Below are 15,084 nucleotides of genomic sequence, written 5' to 3' on the forward strand. Positions count from 1 at the left end.
CAGTGTGTGGCTTTTTCCGGTAGCAGCAACACAGTTAAAACCAATGGCTGAATCCGCTGACCAGCAGTGTTACTGCAGCACCCGGCTGCTTTAAAGCTGATCATCGACCTCCTTACCTCAGTTTTCACAATTTCTTGACACAACATAATTGAGGAAAGCATGGGTGAGATTTATACTGCGAAATGAAGTGCCTTTCTTTTCAAATAACATGCAGAAGTACGTTTGTGTGCAGTATGCGTTTCAAAACGGAGGATCTCTTTAACTTGCTGAAATGTTCCTATAAATATTATTTCCCATCCAAATGCACATTCTGAATAATAAATTCATTTTTTTTCTAACCTACTACAGTCCTGTTTTCTCTTACTGGCCATATTTCATTTGAAACAAATATGACACCAATTATGGAAATTACACATGGTTTTATTATAGTGAAAGTGTAGTATATATTTGTAGTAAAACCATGCGTATTTTATAGAGATTGCATTTTCGTAAGAGAAGTATTGCTTACGTGCGTTGTTAGTCCTTGAAATAGCTGAATGCATGGTAACTGCCTAAAAGAAACACAATGATATGAAACGCTTAATTAATCTTAAAAGAGTAACGCGATGACAGCTCGACTACATTGAATATTAATGAATTTTTGGTGTATTTGTGAATTACATGCAATGAAAAATCACACACAGTAGGTGATAAAACATGCATTTTAATACAAATAAATGCACATTCTGATCTTATTCATCACACTGATCACTAATATGGAGCACTGACTTTTGTTTACCAGCCACTGTTTTCACAGATCGGCTTTGCTGGATTAACCCTTGTGTGGTGTTCATATTTTTGTTACTCAGCCAGTGTTGGTGGGTCTAGTGGACCCGCTGCAGTTTTGGGTTTTAAAATAATTAAAAGATGTTTACTTCATCCCAATTATAAGTAATCTAAACAGCATATATGGTTCATATTTGCCCTGTACCTTTGTTAGATCACATTTATGAATTGAAGTGCTCCACGTTTTTTTGCGGGAACGGCAGGGGCAGAAACAGAAAACTCACACTTACACACACTCTCAAACACTCTCTCTCACACACAGGCACACACAAACACACACAAACATACTAAAAGGAGGCCCAGACATGAAGAGGACACAATGAAGGTAAACAGAACCTATGTTTCCACAATTTTACAAGCCCTGGGTCCAGTGGACCCGAACATCCTGTATGTAATATAAATGTGTAGGGGGGTGTACAGTGTGCGTGTCCTGGTATAGGTTCTTCACAGAAAATAAGCCAAGGCCAATGAGTTTGAAATTGAAAAAATAATGAATTGTATCATTTTTCTTTCGATAAAAATGAAAACGGGTCCCACAGACCCGAACACCACATAAGAGTTAAAACTACAAATTTGGTTGAGTTTGTAAAAATCTGTTCACAGTTATCATCAGAATATCTCTTCTCCTGTCTCTGAAAATGTCTGGATTTTGAAATCATTTTGCCGACACTCATTAAAAGATTGCTTTGTTTATGCAACAAACGTAACCGGAAAAATTGATACACCACTTCGACAAGCACTTTCCGGTGTTCTGTTTCTCTGTGATAAAGGTCCATGAACTTTATTTTTTTTCTTTATTTTTTCATTTGTTTGTTCCAGTGTACTCAGATTCATGCTTGGCACTGTTGTGTTGTTAGAGCTCACCAATCATTACCTATAATGCATTACTTGCACAATATTGGGAAGTAACTATCTAAAAAAAGGACGCTTCTAACATAACACATTTTTTTTCTTAAAGTGACAATAGTTCATCTGCTTTAAAATAGTTTATCTGTTTCAACTGATTGAAACGCTTATCTGCTTTTTTTCAGTAAGTAGTGGTGTGGCGTGAAACAACACTCCCAAAAAAAGGTGCTTCAAAAGGTCGTCATGGAAGAACCATTTTTGGTTACCAAAAGAACAATCAAAGGTTCTTTTTTATAGTCTGAAGAACCTTTTTCCAATACAAGGAACCTTTTGTGAAACACTAGATTCTTCGGATGTTAAAGATTGTATTAAGAACCATTCAGCCAAAAATGTTTCTTCTCTCCCTTACACAAAGATATATATTTTCCTATATATCGTATATTAACTGTTAAGTAATTGTTTATATTTTTTAAATCGATCAAAGTCATACATTGCAATATTGCAGTATTACAATTATATTGAATAATACACAAAGAATTGCTGCTTTTCTTATATTTAAAAATATAAGCACTTAGTTCCAATATATAGAAATCAATTATTTTATTATACAGTATATCGAATTGTATTTTCAGGTATATTCTCAAATTGTTTCATAAGGGTTGGCATCATAAAGCACTTTTATTAGGTGTGCACTGCCTTGCTTGTTCGGATAAAGACATCAATTCCCTGATTCATTTGTAGGACTAGGTAGTCAGATTAACTTTAAGGTAATTTAGTGAATTGTGAATCTGATCTCTGTATTTAGTGTACATTTACCAGTTCAATGTTATGCAGTTACCCTAATTATAAACCTTAGTTTTTAGGTGCCAGAGGAAATATCAGTTTATTTATATGATAAAATGCGTTTAACATTGCAAAACATTCAATACACGCCTTTAAATTAGGGATGCACAGAAATGAAAATTCTTGGATGAAGCCGAATAAAAAAAAACACGTGGCCTAAGGCCAAATGGTTTTTCGCATTTATTTTGCCTTTTTTTACTAACTGAGTGGTCAAAATGCGCTTTTTTATATTTTGTCTTGCTTTTCAAGACAAAACTGTGAACATTAACATTCCAAGTAAATTAACAAACTAAAAAAATCGAGCCCTCTCCCTTGAATAGCCTATATTTGGTCTATAACTGACTGCTGAAAGAATGTACTCTGTACACCTACAACAAAACACTTCATTAAAACGTGTCATTCAACATTATAAACCAAAAATATGAATAAACGAAAACTGCTGGATTATTATAGGCTGCACTGCAAAATTATTTTAAGAAAAAAACATCCATGCAAGCAATGCATGCTGATGCTGACTGACAACCATTTCGGTTTACGTCTCTCCTCCAGACTCTGACCACAAAAGCTGACCGCCCTGTCAGACTGTCAAACCGCCCGCTCCTGTCTGAAGTACACCAAAGTTACCGATCGGTAAGGTTTGGAATTTACTCCCGCGCCACGTCTTTCTCTGACACTTGAATATGCTTCCACACACTGCCGACATGTTTGCTGCATTTATAAAGCATGCGACTCTCTCTCTCTGCGCTGGTTGCTGCTTGCTCGCCTCATCAAAAACATCATCGTTCAGTAAAATTTATTGAGCCATTTTACTTATTCAGCCAAACATCCGAACATGCTTTTTTGCTATTTTCAGCTGAATAATTACAGTTACCGAACAATTGGTGCATCTCTACTTTAATTAGCATCAATGTGGTTTACTTGTATGGCAGCCTGCTAATTTTCTAATTAAAGCGCTTATCACTGATGATCTCTGAACAGATGGTTATGGCGCTATTTCTCATCATACTCTGGCCTCCGCCCAGTAGGGGTATCTTCAGACAGTACACGCAGTGCATTCGGACAAGTGGAGTATCAAGGCCAAATGTTTCAGGAAAGGGATTATTTTAGGGTGTGTATCTTTCTTCTTTAGAGCAAATTCGTGCAGTGATGGAAGATGTTCCCTCAGCTTTCCTCAGAGAGATGCTGTCAGCACACTTGCACTTTAGCTTTGTCCTCTTTGGAACGCTTATACGTTCACAACATCCAACCTTGACCTGATCGTGCCATTTTCAGCTGTTCAAAATCAGTCTTTGATTTTTTATTTTTTATATCTTTTCAGCATCAAAGTGATTTAATTATTTAAAAACTGGACAAGATTTGAAGAAAAATGAGTAGAGATAAAACGATACAACATTTCTTCACCAATACCGGTAGCCGATAATTCTGAAGATTAAATTAATATTTCTCAACTTTCTGTATGTTATTAATTCATATAATATTAAACATCAAACTGGTGATGTTTCTTAACATTTTCTGTATACAGAGCACACATTCATTGCATTTTCCTGTCCTCTTTTGATTGACGGGATATATCGACCCTGATCATGTCAAAAACCATGTGAAAGTGTGAAAAATTGCTTTTATCGGATGATACAGATTATTGGCTGATATATCAATGCATCTCTAAAAATCTCCATTTAGGGACTTGATCATTGTGGCTGTTTTCAAACCTCAGACATGTTTTAAATGATTTATTTCCAGGGTGCATGTGTGCATGTTCACGCCTGTGTGGATAAATAAGCATCTAGTGAAGCGTCTTGAGAAGTCTAGTGGTCTGAGGGATTCAGGACCACGTTTGAGCAACAAAACCATGAATGATTTACAGAACTGCTGTAGGCACACAAAATCTTAAATAAGAGCCTATAGGGCAAGCTTTTCCAGCATATAGCTTAAGCTTAATCCGTATGCTTGGTCTAAAGGATTGTGGACAATATCAAACACACAGAATGATTTTAAAGAAACAGCAAAAAATGTTAATATAATGTGTTACAATGCACTATTAAACAGAAGGTGAAAATGAAAGACAATCCAAATACATCATAGTGTAACAAAGTGTTGTTTCGCGCGACCTTTTTATAGCTCTTGTGCAATTCTGTGCTGCTAATTATTGTGGTAATATTTATCTTCATGTAGCATCAATGTTTTAGTATATATTTAGCTCAAGTAAATTTTTGTAATCATTAATTACAATATATCGTTATATTGCAAATAAACAAAAACTGTACAAATTTTCAAATATTAAAAAAATTATTTTCCAATTGTCACTGTCAGAAAATTCTAGAAATTTCTGTAGCACAGGGAAGGTGGGATGAAGCGATGATGGGTGACATACGTCTGGAACGGGAGGACAGTATTAGCCATAAAAGACAAAAACTATCAAATGTACACTTCTGACGTTTTGGGCGACTCGCTTTTAGTAACTGTTATGTTAAACTGTTGTTTTGAGCTCAGTGTTATGCCAGTACCTTGTAATTTCTGCGTACAAGTAATAATACCGAAATGTATAAATGTGTTAAAATATTTGTATTGTTTTTTTGTGAGTACCGTCGATGGTAGAAAAAAATGATGTGATTTTCGTATTCAGCATGTTAAACTTCATAAAGAAACAGTACAAATTTAAGCGAAACGCAACTTTAAAAAAGAAAATGAATTGTGCTATCAGTATTATGAGAAAGAATTGAAGCCCCTAATGTGGCAGTTGTTTCATAAACTCTGTAATGATGTTTGAATGAATAAATGCAAGTGTCAGTCGATGTAAAGATGGTCACTGTAAATAAAGCCTACAGTATAGACTGACCTGAACTGCAGTTTTACTGTACATACCTTCCATTGTTTTCCATCTTTCATGTGCTTGAAACAATCAGTCACATAAGGAATAAAAAACGATTGCTTATCATTCATCTTTCACTTTTTCAGCAAAATAAAATGTATCAAATGGATTCAATTCAGGTGTGACAGTTCATATGACTGTGTCTTTAAAGTTACTGTGTACTCAGCCTGGTCACTGTGAAATGGTTCGGTTGTTGGATGTCCTCCAGTGTCTTGCTGTGAGAAAGGCAAGGTGATTTCTGAAGGCTACAACAGATAAAAAGGGCAGCCAAAGTCCTAAGGGCTGGCATGGTGGGGGCTTTTAGCTTTTTTTCTCAGTTTATACATCATACAGCGTTTGAGGACAAGAAAGCCTGAAGCCAGTTTCCATCCAGGTAATATAAGCAGGACGAGGGCTGGAATGCAGTGGATACGCTTGTTGAAGGCACGATAGATTAAATCTCACGTCAGCACGCGTTTTCTCCAGCGTTTTGGGGTTTTGTATACTGGTCATTCCTGTTGTGAAGTGCAGTTTCATTTTTCCTGTGGCCTTGATGCCACTTTCCCTCATGACTTTTGTTAACAACGAACAAATACCAGTTTCTTCAGAATGTGACACCTTATTTTTTAGGTGAGAAAACAACGGCGGTGTATCTAAATCATTGCAAAATGTTCTATAAAAATACATTATGATAATATTAAAGTTTTAATGTAAACTGTGAATCCCTCCATGAGCAGTATCTTATTTAATACAAGAAGCCCCTAAAGGGATAGTTCAACCAAAAATGAAAATTCTGTCATTATTTATTCACTTTCATATCGTTCAAAACCACTATATGACTCTTTCTTCTGTGAAACACGAAAGAAGATATTTTGAGAAATATGTCAGTGGTTTTGTGTTCATACAATGGAAGTCAATGAGGGTCAGTGTTTTTGGTTACCAATGTTCTTCAAAATATATTTTGTGTGTTCTGCAGAAGAAAGAAAGGACATGATGGTGAGTAAATGGCTTTTCATTTTTGGCTGAGCTATGCCTTTAATTTCCATCCTGTTACGTTGCATTCTGTTAATTTTTTACCACGGTTAATGAAATATAATCTGGCTATATTTAATAAAGCCTGAGCTTGAACAGAGCATATATCTACAAGAAAAATACGTCATACCTTTAATGACAACATAATCGTATTCATTTTAACAGTGCTACATAACAGGAATGACCCCTAGTGCTTAATAAAAAAAATTGTGCCATTAGTTTTTTACAACAATCGGGCATCTCATTGACTTTTCATTTAAACCAGCACAACCAATTAAATCAGTTCAATCAAATCTAAACCATGACCCTGAACTTTCTTTATAAGCATGCGAACGATGTGACTTTTATAGTGTTTCTCATTGCTTTTGGAGGACTGAGATTTGTACATAGTCTTTAGTAGTCCTAGATGATGGCTGATGAATGACACATGAACGGGAGAAAGGTGATTGTGGACTCAGTGGGGGGCGTTTCATTACGATCAATTGATTTTCTTGTAGTTCACCATACTAGGTTAATTAACACTCCCTGGTCAATAAAACCTCTATACTTCTGTGTTACTAATAGATCGCAAGTCTTTCTTGGTTACTTGTTTAATGAATGATTTTTTGTTCTTTGACATTAAGAGATAAGAGATAGTTAAGACATGATATGTGCTGATCTGATAACTTCATCCTGATGAAACCTTTCTGCTTCACCCATGCATTCGGCTGTGTAGATCAATAGTATGCTGTTACTTCATGTCCGTCAATGTGTGGATCAATAATAAGCTTCTAATGGGGTGTGTGTCCTTGACTGTATAGATTATATATTGGTTACATCTGCAGAATTGCTTTTTGACCACCTACTGATTCAATCTCTACACTGTTTTGGAGCATATCTACTGCTGATCTAATGTTTGGCATGGGTTTCAGTTTATAGCTCACCTATGAAGTCCAACCTCTTCCAGTTTCAGCTGTCCGTTCCAGTTTATGTGGACTTAGTCTTGCATAGCCAGTGGTCGAAATTGCTGCTATTCTAGCAAAGAATTGCCCACTTAGACAGAAAGAGACCATCTGACTGACATGTATAATACCCCACAACAGTTCATTTTACTTTGACACACTGTTTCGATGTGGGTTTATTTGAAATAAATTTTACCACTGTTACTGACCGAATATTAAATGAGTTTGCCAAAGTTTCCCAAAATGTTTGCTAAATAAAAAATGTAATAATAAAATAAAACGACTACATAAAAAAATAAAGTAAAATATTAAATGTAAAAAATAAAACGAAACAATTACATAAAAATAAAATAAAACAATGAAATAAAAAATAAAACAGTTACATAAAAAAACATAAAACAATACAATAAAATATAAATAAAATGATTAAATATAAATTAAAATAAAACAAATTTTAAAAAAAATTATTAAAAAATAATAATAATAAAACAAAGTAATAAAATAAAATGGAAAGTAAAAAATGTATACAGTATGTACACACCGAGGTTTTAAACAAACTAGTAGGATTTACTTTTTTGTGTTAATGCGCTTAATATTTTGCACACAGTTTTTTAGTAAATTTACTTCACTAAGTAAATCCTGCTAGTTGTTTTTTCCGTGTACTACTGTAAGTTGCTCGAACAAAACTCAAAACGTTAATACTAGTGCGTTTTCCTTTAAAAACGCATAACTCTTGCTACTGTCCGCTCCGTGTGCTTTTTGTTAATCGCTCTCTCAGTACTGCGATGTCATCCGTCGATCATTCTTGCGTGGTGTCGGATAAAATCAAACATACCTAATAACATGGATAACACCTCATCTATCCACACGAAGACGCCCATGCTTTTCCTCGCCATCATGTTCATTTTGTACTGGCCGGTCTGTGACTACTAACCAACTGTCATCAACAACCAACTTGTATGCATGCGCATACAACTGTTTACATTTGTGTGTGCATGCCCAGCGTGCCTGTATGGTCATGTGACATACGTTTTCAATAGTGTAGTGTAAACGCAGATTTTTTTTCTGAAACATATGTGGAAACGGCAAAATAAACGAGGATCGTTCTCATTTTAAAACGCAGTTTTCGTAAGACAGCTGGCTAGTGTAAATATCTTGCAAAGATTTGATGCCCCAAACATAGAAACCTGTTTAACATGAATCAACATGACTTGTGCAACAAAAAAGCTGTGTGCCCTCAAATCAGTCAATCAAATCTATCAAGATTTTAAGACCACCTTACCTGCAGAGCGGATCAGAGCGACAGGTCCTCCTTAGCTCCAGGCAATTGGGTTTCGTCCTCTCCTCGAACGAGCAGGCAGGCATGATGGTTTGCCGGCGACGTTCTGCACACGCTTTATCCCGGCATGAGCAGAAGAGCAGTGGGTAGCTGAATTCCGTCTGCACTCGGTCGAAGAACTGCCGGAGGGCCTTATGGCAGCGCTTTCGATTGCAGGGTTCCTGAGCTTGCTGTATCGGAGTGGCACGGCTGCAGGTGGCCATGTACATCGAGCGTTGCCTCTTGCAGGTGTCGTTTAGGTTGCAGGCCTTCGCAGCATCCAGGCAGGGGTTACAAGGCTTACCCGTATCCAAACACAGATTCCCTTTTACGGAGGCCGAGTCCATTGCTGTCGGCAGACATGAAGGGAAACAGTGTGGGTCATCATGCTTGGTTAGACAGAAATAGCAGAAGTCAGGTGGAAATACGCCTGCTTATCCAGGCAGCATGCGGTTGCTTCCTACTTTTGACTTGCAAATGTCAATGCACATGTGTTCTTATAATAAAGCTATTTTTCAATACATGTATATGAATATATTGTATAATGAAAATCATCAAAACAAGCTTATTAAATACGACCCTGGCTGAGAATGTAGTAACCAAATTTGGCTCTCACAATCATCTTGAAAACTATGACATATAATGACCTTTTCTGACTTTTTGATAAGAGCTAACATGCTCTAATAGCTTTCTTCAGCATGCACAGACGGTTTTGTGGTAGTCAGGTAGTCTTTGTCCTTTGAAGCGTGTTTAATTAGATTTTACCCAATGAGAACTCTGGGATAAGCTATTGTTAGGCATCTCGGGTGGTACAGTGAGGAATTGCTGCAGCTTGTCATTTAGGAGATACTGCAGGTTTCTTTTTCTCCAGGGTATTTTAAGGAACAAAATGTGTTTCCTTTCTATTCTGAATTGAAAATCCTGTAGTTACAGGCGCATGGCTTGGTTTTATCACACTTCAGACTAAAACTGGTCACACATGGCGTGATTTGAAAAAAAAAGTCTTTAAATTCTCTTTTGTGTAGTTTAAAAGCGACATTAACAAGATGTTTTAGCTTGATGTACCATTTGACTTGGATCAGAGCCTCACCCACTTCAAAGGGGTCCTCTATATCACTTTGCAAGACGTAAACACTGGTACAGCAGCACTTTCATTTTTGTTTTGTTTTGTTGTAGTTATCTCGCATAATTCAATCTCAAAGACATTTGTTTAACCATTCGTTCCATTTTTCCCGGACACATCCTGGCCAAGATTTCGGGTGGTCGCATTTGTCCACCGCAGACATCATCGAGGTTTATATTTCAGGATTTATTTCAGAAAAGCAACCATTATATTTTAAGGTAAGAATGAAACTACAATGATTATAAGTCTTAAGAGAAATAAATGTTAATTTTATCATGTTTTTTACTGTAATGTGAGAACCCGGGAGAAAAAAAAAGTTTATTCTTCCGCAATTCCTCTATTAGCCCAACCCGACCCACAGTTTGGGATGCACTGGTTTAGAAGTTTAAGAAGCTGACCTGAATGGTCTTTGTTACATCTTGTCCCTTGCTTTCCTCCTTAAAGGACCCATTGTATGAAAGTCAAAACTTTTTCTGTGTGTAAGTGCTATAATCAGGTCCCCAGTGCATCTAGCAACCCAGAAAACGTGAAAAACAAGATCCCAGTAACTTTGTTTTGGTAAGCCTTCCTCTGTAAGCATGTGAGAAATCGAGCCGTTCAGATTTCGCTCCTGATGTGACGTAGACTCAGGCTCTTATTATAATATTACCGCCCCTTAATCTACACAATTCCACCCACGGCGCTGCCGCCATTGTTGTTTTCACATTCACACGCCATGGCTAAAGTTCGTGGACAACATGCAATGTAGTCGCTGCACAGAGTCCTAACCTCGGAAGAGACAGGAGTGGATTTATTTTATTTTTAGTGGAAATCCCTCAGAAACCATAAGTAAAAACCTGCTTGTTTGTGCGAATCACTTCAAGCCGGAGTGCTTTATCAACCTGGGACAGTGCAAGCAGGATTAGCTTCAAAGTTGTTCCTCAAGAGGGATCGAGACCGACTGAACGAGACAAAGCTGCCGATGCCGTAATATTTATCAACAATAATTGACGTACATGTACCGTATATATATGACGATAACATTAGCATACGATAGCGAAGGGCGCTAAGTCAGTCACGGGCTAAATAGAACATTCAAAGCCAGTGTTAAACTTACTCTATATTTATATGTTATTTGGCAAATGGGCACTTGGAGTTTAGCTGTATGAATGTTAATATATTATGTGCATGAATTTGTTTAGCTGCGGCAAGCTGTCACTATTGTTTTGCTAATGAACGGGCGAACACTGTGGTTAGTTTCGTTTTAAACATCTCAAATCATTCGTCCTAAGGCTGAAAAATCTGTTACAGCATACTAGTTATGCTCTCACGTTGTGTGTAACATTATAACTTGTCAACGACAAGCGCTAAAATCCATGTAAAATTCCGCTGAGATCTGCAGGTGCATATTCCGTGGATTTTAGGCAAGCATACACGCACAACGTGAGCGCTGTTTGCTGTGACAGATTTTTTTAGTCTCCAGACGAATGATTTGAGACGTTTAAAACGAAACTAACCGCAGAGGAGTTCAGGAAACATAATGTAGCTAAACCATTGCCATGGTACTACACATGTGTTGTGTTGACTCACCGGACGGAATGGGGGGTGTGCTGTAACTCATTATCATTTAAAGAGACATGCACCAAAACGGGTTGATGTGAGCATAGCTGTTTTTGACGAGACAAAAAGGGTTTTGTTTACACAGCCATTGAGTGTTTTTAAGCAAAATATGTTCCAGACATTTCATGAAGACCCTAATAAATCATACCAACTTGTTGAAAGTGCTCATTTTATGAGTCCTTTAAATATCCGAACAACCATTGCTTCAAAATATACCTGGATGGGTCTTCCGCATCGAGACTGTTATGTCATGATGAATGTCAGAGTGTCCCTACTGAGGTTGGGAATCGAAAATCTATTCCAATTCGGAATCGAAATCAAAAGGTTAGAATTTGGATCAGAATTGAAAAGAATAGGAATCGGACACTTGAAATTAAAATGTAAATTTCTCTTATCAATTCTTATTTTCATAAACGTGCATGTGTTAACTTGTGATCTGCTGATATCTCAATAAAAACCCTTATGAAAATTAACCTTATTTTTCTTATACCAAGCATACTGTAGTTTGACTATAGTATTTGCAGTAAAGCACACGAACCACAAATTTACCATAGTCTCATTGTAGTAAAAACAGTTTGACCATGATGTAGTTATAATAAAGCAAATTGTAATAAATTAGACAAAACATGGTTGCTAACGGTGCTTATAAACCAGTCAATAAGAAGGCTAAATGACCATACAGGTTGATATCTAAATGTTTTACTTCAACTGGAATCGATAAGAATCAAAATCGATAGGCGGAATCGGAATCTCTAAAATTCAAACGATACCGAACCCTACTAAGGAGTCTTAAAGCGACACTTTAGAACTTTTGCTCACGGGTTCCCCCATGAGGTTGATAAGCGCAATTGTCTGTTACCAGTGTTGTAAATAATGTCGCTGTATAAGCTTCCCTGTGTGCAGCGCAATACATTTGAGTTTGTTTACTAAGCCAATGGAACCAGCGAATGCAGAAACGTGCACTGTCACACTCTTCCGCAGGCCGGGGATGGGCGGGGCTGTGTTTACCGACCCGAACACACAACTTACAGAGTGTGATTGTAGCCGCTATGAGGCTGTTCAGGTATCAGCGGCAGTAAGAATTCATCCGGTTAAGAGTTGTTCTACCACTGAAATAATTTTAGAGACATTATTTTAAGGTCTTAAAACTACAAAGTGTTGCTTTAACCTCTTAGCCCCGAGGACCACTGGCCAGCATCTCCTGAATGCTTCCGAAAGTATTATCTCATTTTCAGATACGCTGACAAAACTCACAGTCTGCAAAGGGTGAAGCTCTTTGTGTGTAAGAAAAAAGTAAAAGCTTTTCATGCCTGACAAAATGCTAAACATTGTTTGCATATAGAAACGCAATGGCCAATTAGCACAACGCCTGAGCTACCTTCCTATCTCCCTGACAGACAAGGTTTTTACAGTATCTCTGGTTCAGCGCTGTTTCCTGCAGTGCACTAACACATGTTTTATTGAAGCTAAGGGAATCAGGCAAGGACTTCAAAACAGATCTCACTGCGGCTTTGCTTCTCACAAGGTCATGTAAGTGGAAAGTGTAACTGTCCGCTGATTGCTTCTCTGGCAAAAACACCCTTACACCCCTGCTAGACTTTAGCTTCCTATCAGCTTTCCCACTTCTAAGCACAATGATTGAGGATACAAACACAATCTCATTTCTTTTCCATAAACATCAGCATGAGGGACACCTGTACAGGTTTTGCACAATGATCGTGTTCATTGCACATAAAAAAAAATATGGCTGGAGGGATGTTGTGGGGTTTAAATGCAGATTTGGGTAACATATTTTTTTAGATGATGTTGTTTTTAAATTTATCATGTGATTGACTACATTTAGAGCAGCAATGAGGCATTACTTCCAGTAGATGTCGATGAGAGAAAGTAATAACGCTTCTATTATGACTAATTATACTATCCGCCTAACAGTTTAAATGTTAAGTTGAACTGAAATATTAATGTGGTTTAATTAGTTATTCTTTGGCTTTAATGAAAGCATGCACAAGAGCTGACACTGACTCCAAAGATCCTCATGTGATGTTACTGAATGAATGGCATTGTTGACCTTTTGTACAGACAAGTTCATATTATCAGTGTAACACATTTGCTTATATCTGTTTATTGTACAAGAATCTCAATCTTAATAATTTTACATGATAACTTTGTTACTGTTGTTAATCCGTATGTTTCTGTTTATTTTTATGTAACGTATTTTCAATGTGGACCCTATCATGTATTCTAGATTCAATAAATGTTTGTATTTCTACTGGGATGTTTTTTTTAAAAGACCTGCTACAGATCTCCTGTAATGCCTGATATGGAGGTCACTTACTCATGCTTTATTATTATTTCCACATTTTAGACTAATGATAAACTCATTAAATGAGAATCACACAAATGTACCTATGAGAAATATGTTGTGACTAAAGGTGCTAAAACATTTTTCGTTTTTTTAAGTAGCCATCTTTTTCTTTGAATTTGCACAAATATACTTCCGGCATCTGTTCCAAATTCTTAATGGCTACTTTTTCTTCATTGTTTGGTCCAAGTCATCCATTTTAGAAATGTTTATTGAAATAAAACTTGTTTCGTAATGAAGGAAATTAATCTGATGGCACAATTGTATTTTTTTTCTCCATAAATTATATTACAATGAGAAATGACAAACAGAGAATGTCGTGGCACCAAACATTAATCCAAATATCAACATATCAAGTAACTTTAGGTGCGTTAACATTTTTTGGCAAGCTTTTTGGTTGCGATTTTGAAAGTGTGTTGATCCTTTTTCCATTTAGTCAAATTTTTAAATGGAATTGTATTCATAGAAAAATGCCTATTTGGGCATATGAAGAGCTGTACTCAATAGGTATTAGTTGTTAAAAAATTGTTAACAAGTGGTATTCGTCTCATAGAACTACCCTGATTTTGAGTTTGAGTAGAATAAATTTGCGAATTTTTGCGTTTATGTGCTCTTAAAAGCTAAATGCCTGAATTTCATTCTGACTATAAACCAGTTGAGTGAAATCTGATTATCAAGCATGCAGCATGTGTTAAAATAAAAATTAATCCGTGCTACCCAGAACCTTTTCTTGCTTTCAAATGTGCTGGCAAGTGCAGTGCATAAACACTCATTTAACATCACTTCCATCTTAGCTAGCTGTTCCACAATAATCAATTGGCAACACTCGCTGCAAACATCTTTTAACGTTCCACCGCTTTCTCTCGTGTGGCTATTTTTTTAAAAGTCCCATTCTATTATCCTCTTATCTCCCCTTTCTGTCTTGAAAATCTATCATACCCAGGTTGAACAGCAGTTCTTCGGTTTAAAGAGGCAGGCAGATATGAGCGGTCATCTGTTCATGGATAAATGAACAGAAATGCAGTGTAACAAGATGTCTGCTTATTTTTATGTTGTAAATGCTTTTCCAGTTCTGCTTTTGAAGCACAGAGTGCTTGGAGGTGTGTTGTTTTGGTCCCGATATTCATCTTATCTCATGACAGGCGGAAGAGGTTCTCTAACAAATCTTCAAGGAGAGCCAGCTTACGGGGCTTCACCAGAGGTGGAGGGAATTACGGGAGAAAAATATTTGATTTTGGCTTGAACACACAGTAAAAAATTGTTGATTTAAGGATCAGTTCTTTAAAAGGCCCTTGGTGACCTCTGTATGCTTAAAGGGATAGTTCACCCAAAAATTAAAATTCTGTC

General features: G+C 36.8%; 1 protein-coding gene across 1 annotated transcript in view; it reads right to left on the reverse strand.

The window, feature by feature from the left end:
• gfra2b (GDNF family receptor alpha 2b) overlaps positions 1 to 15,084 on the reverse strand; it is a 59,316-nt gene that overhangs the window by 16,989 nt on the left and 27,243 nt on the right. The window contains exon 4 of the mRNA XM_057320261.1: positions 8,618 to 9,002. Within this exon, the coding sequence (XP_057176244.1) occupies positions 8,618 to 9,002 (385 nt within the window). The remainder of the gene's footprint in view (positions 1 to 8,617; positions 9,003 to 15,084) is intronic.

Source organism: Triplophysa rosa, linkage group LG22 (assembly GCF_024868665.1).
Source record: "Triplophysa rosa linkage group LG22, Trosa_1v2, whole genome shotgun sequence".
NCBI classification, from domain to species: Eukaryota; Metazoa; Chordata; class Actinopteri; order Cypriniformes; family Nemacheilidae; genus Triplophysa; species Triplophysa rosa.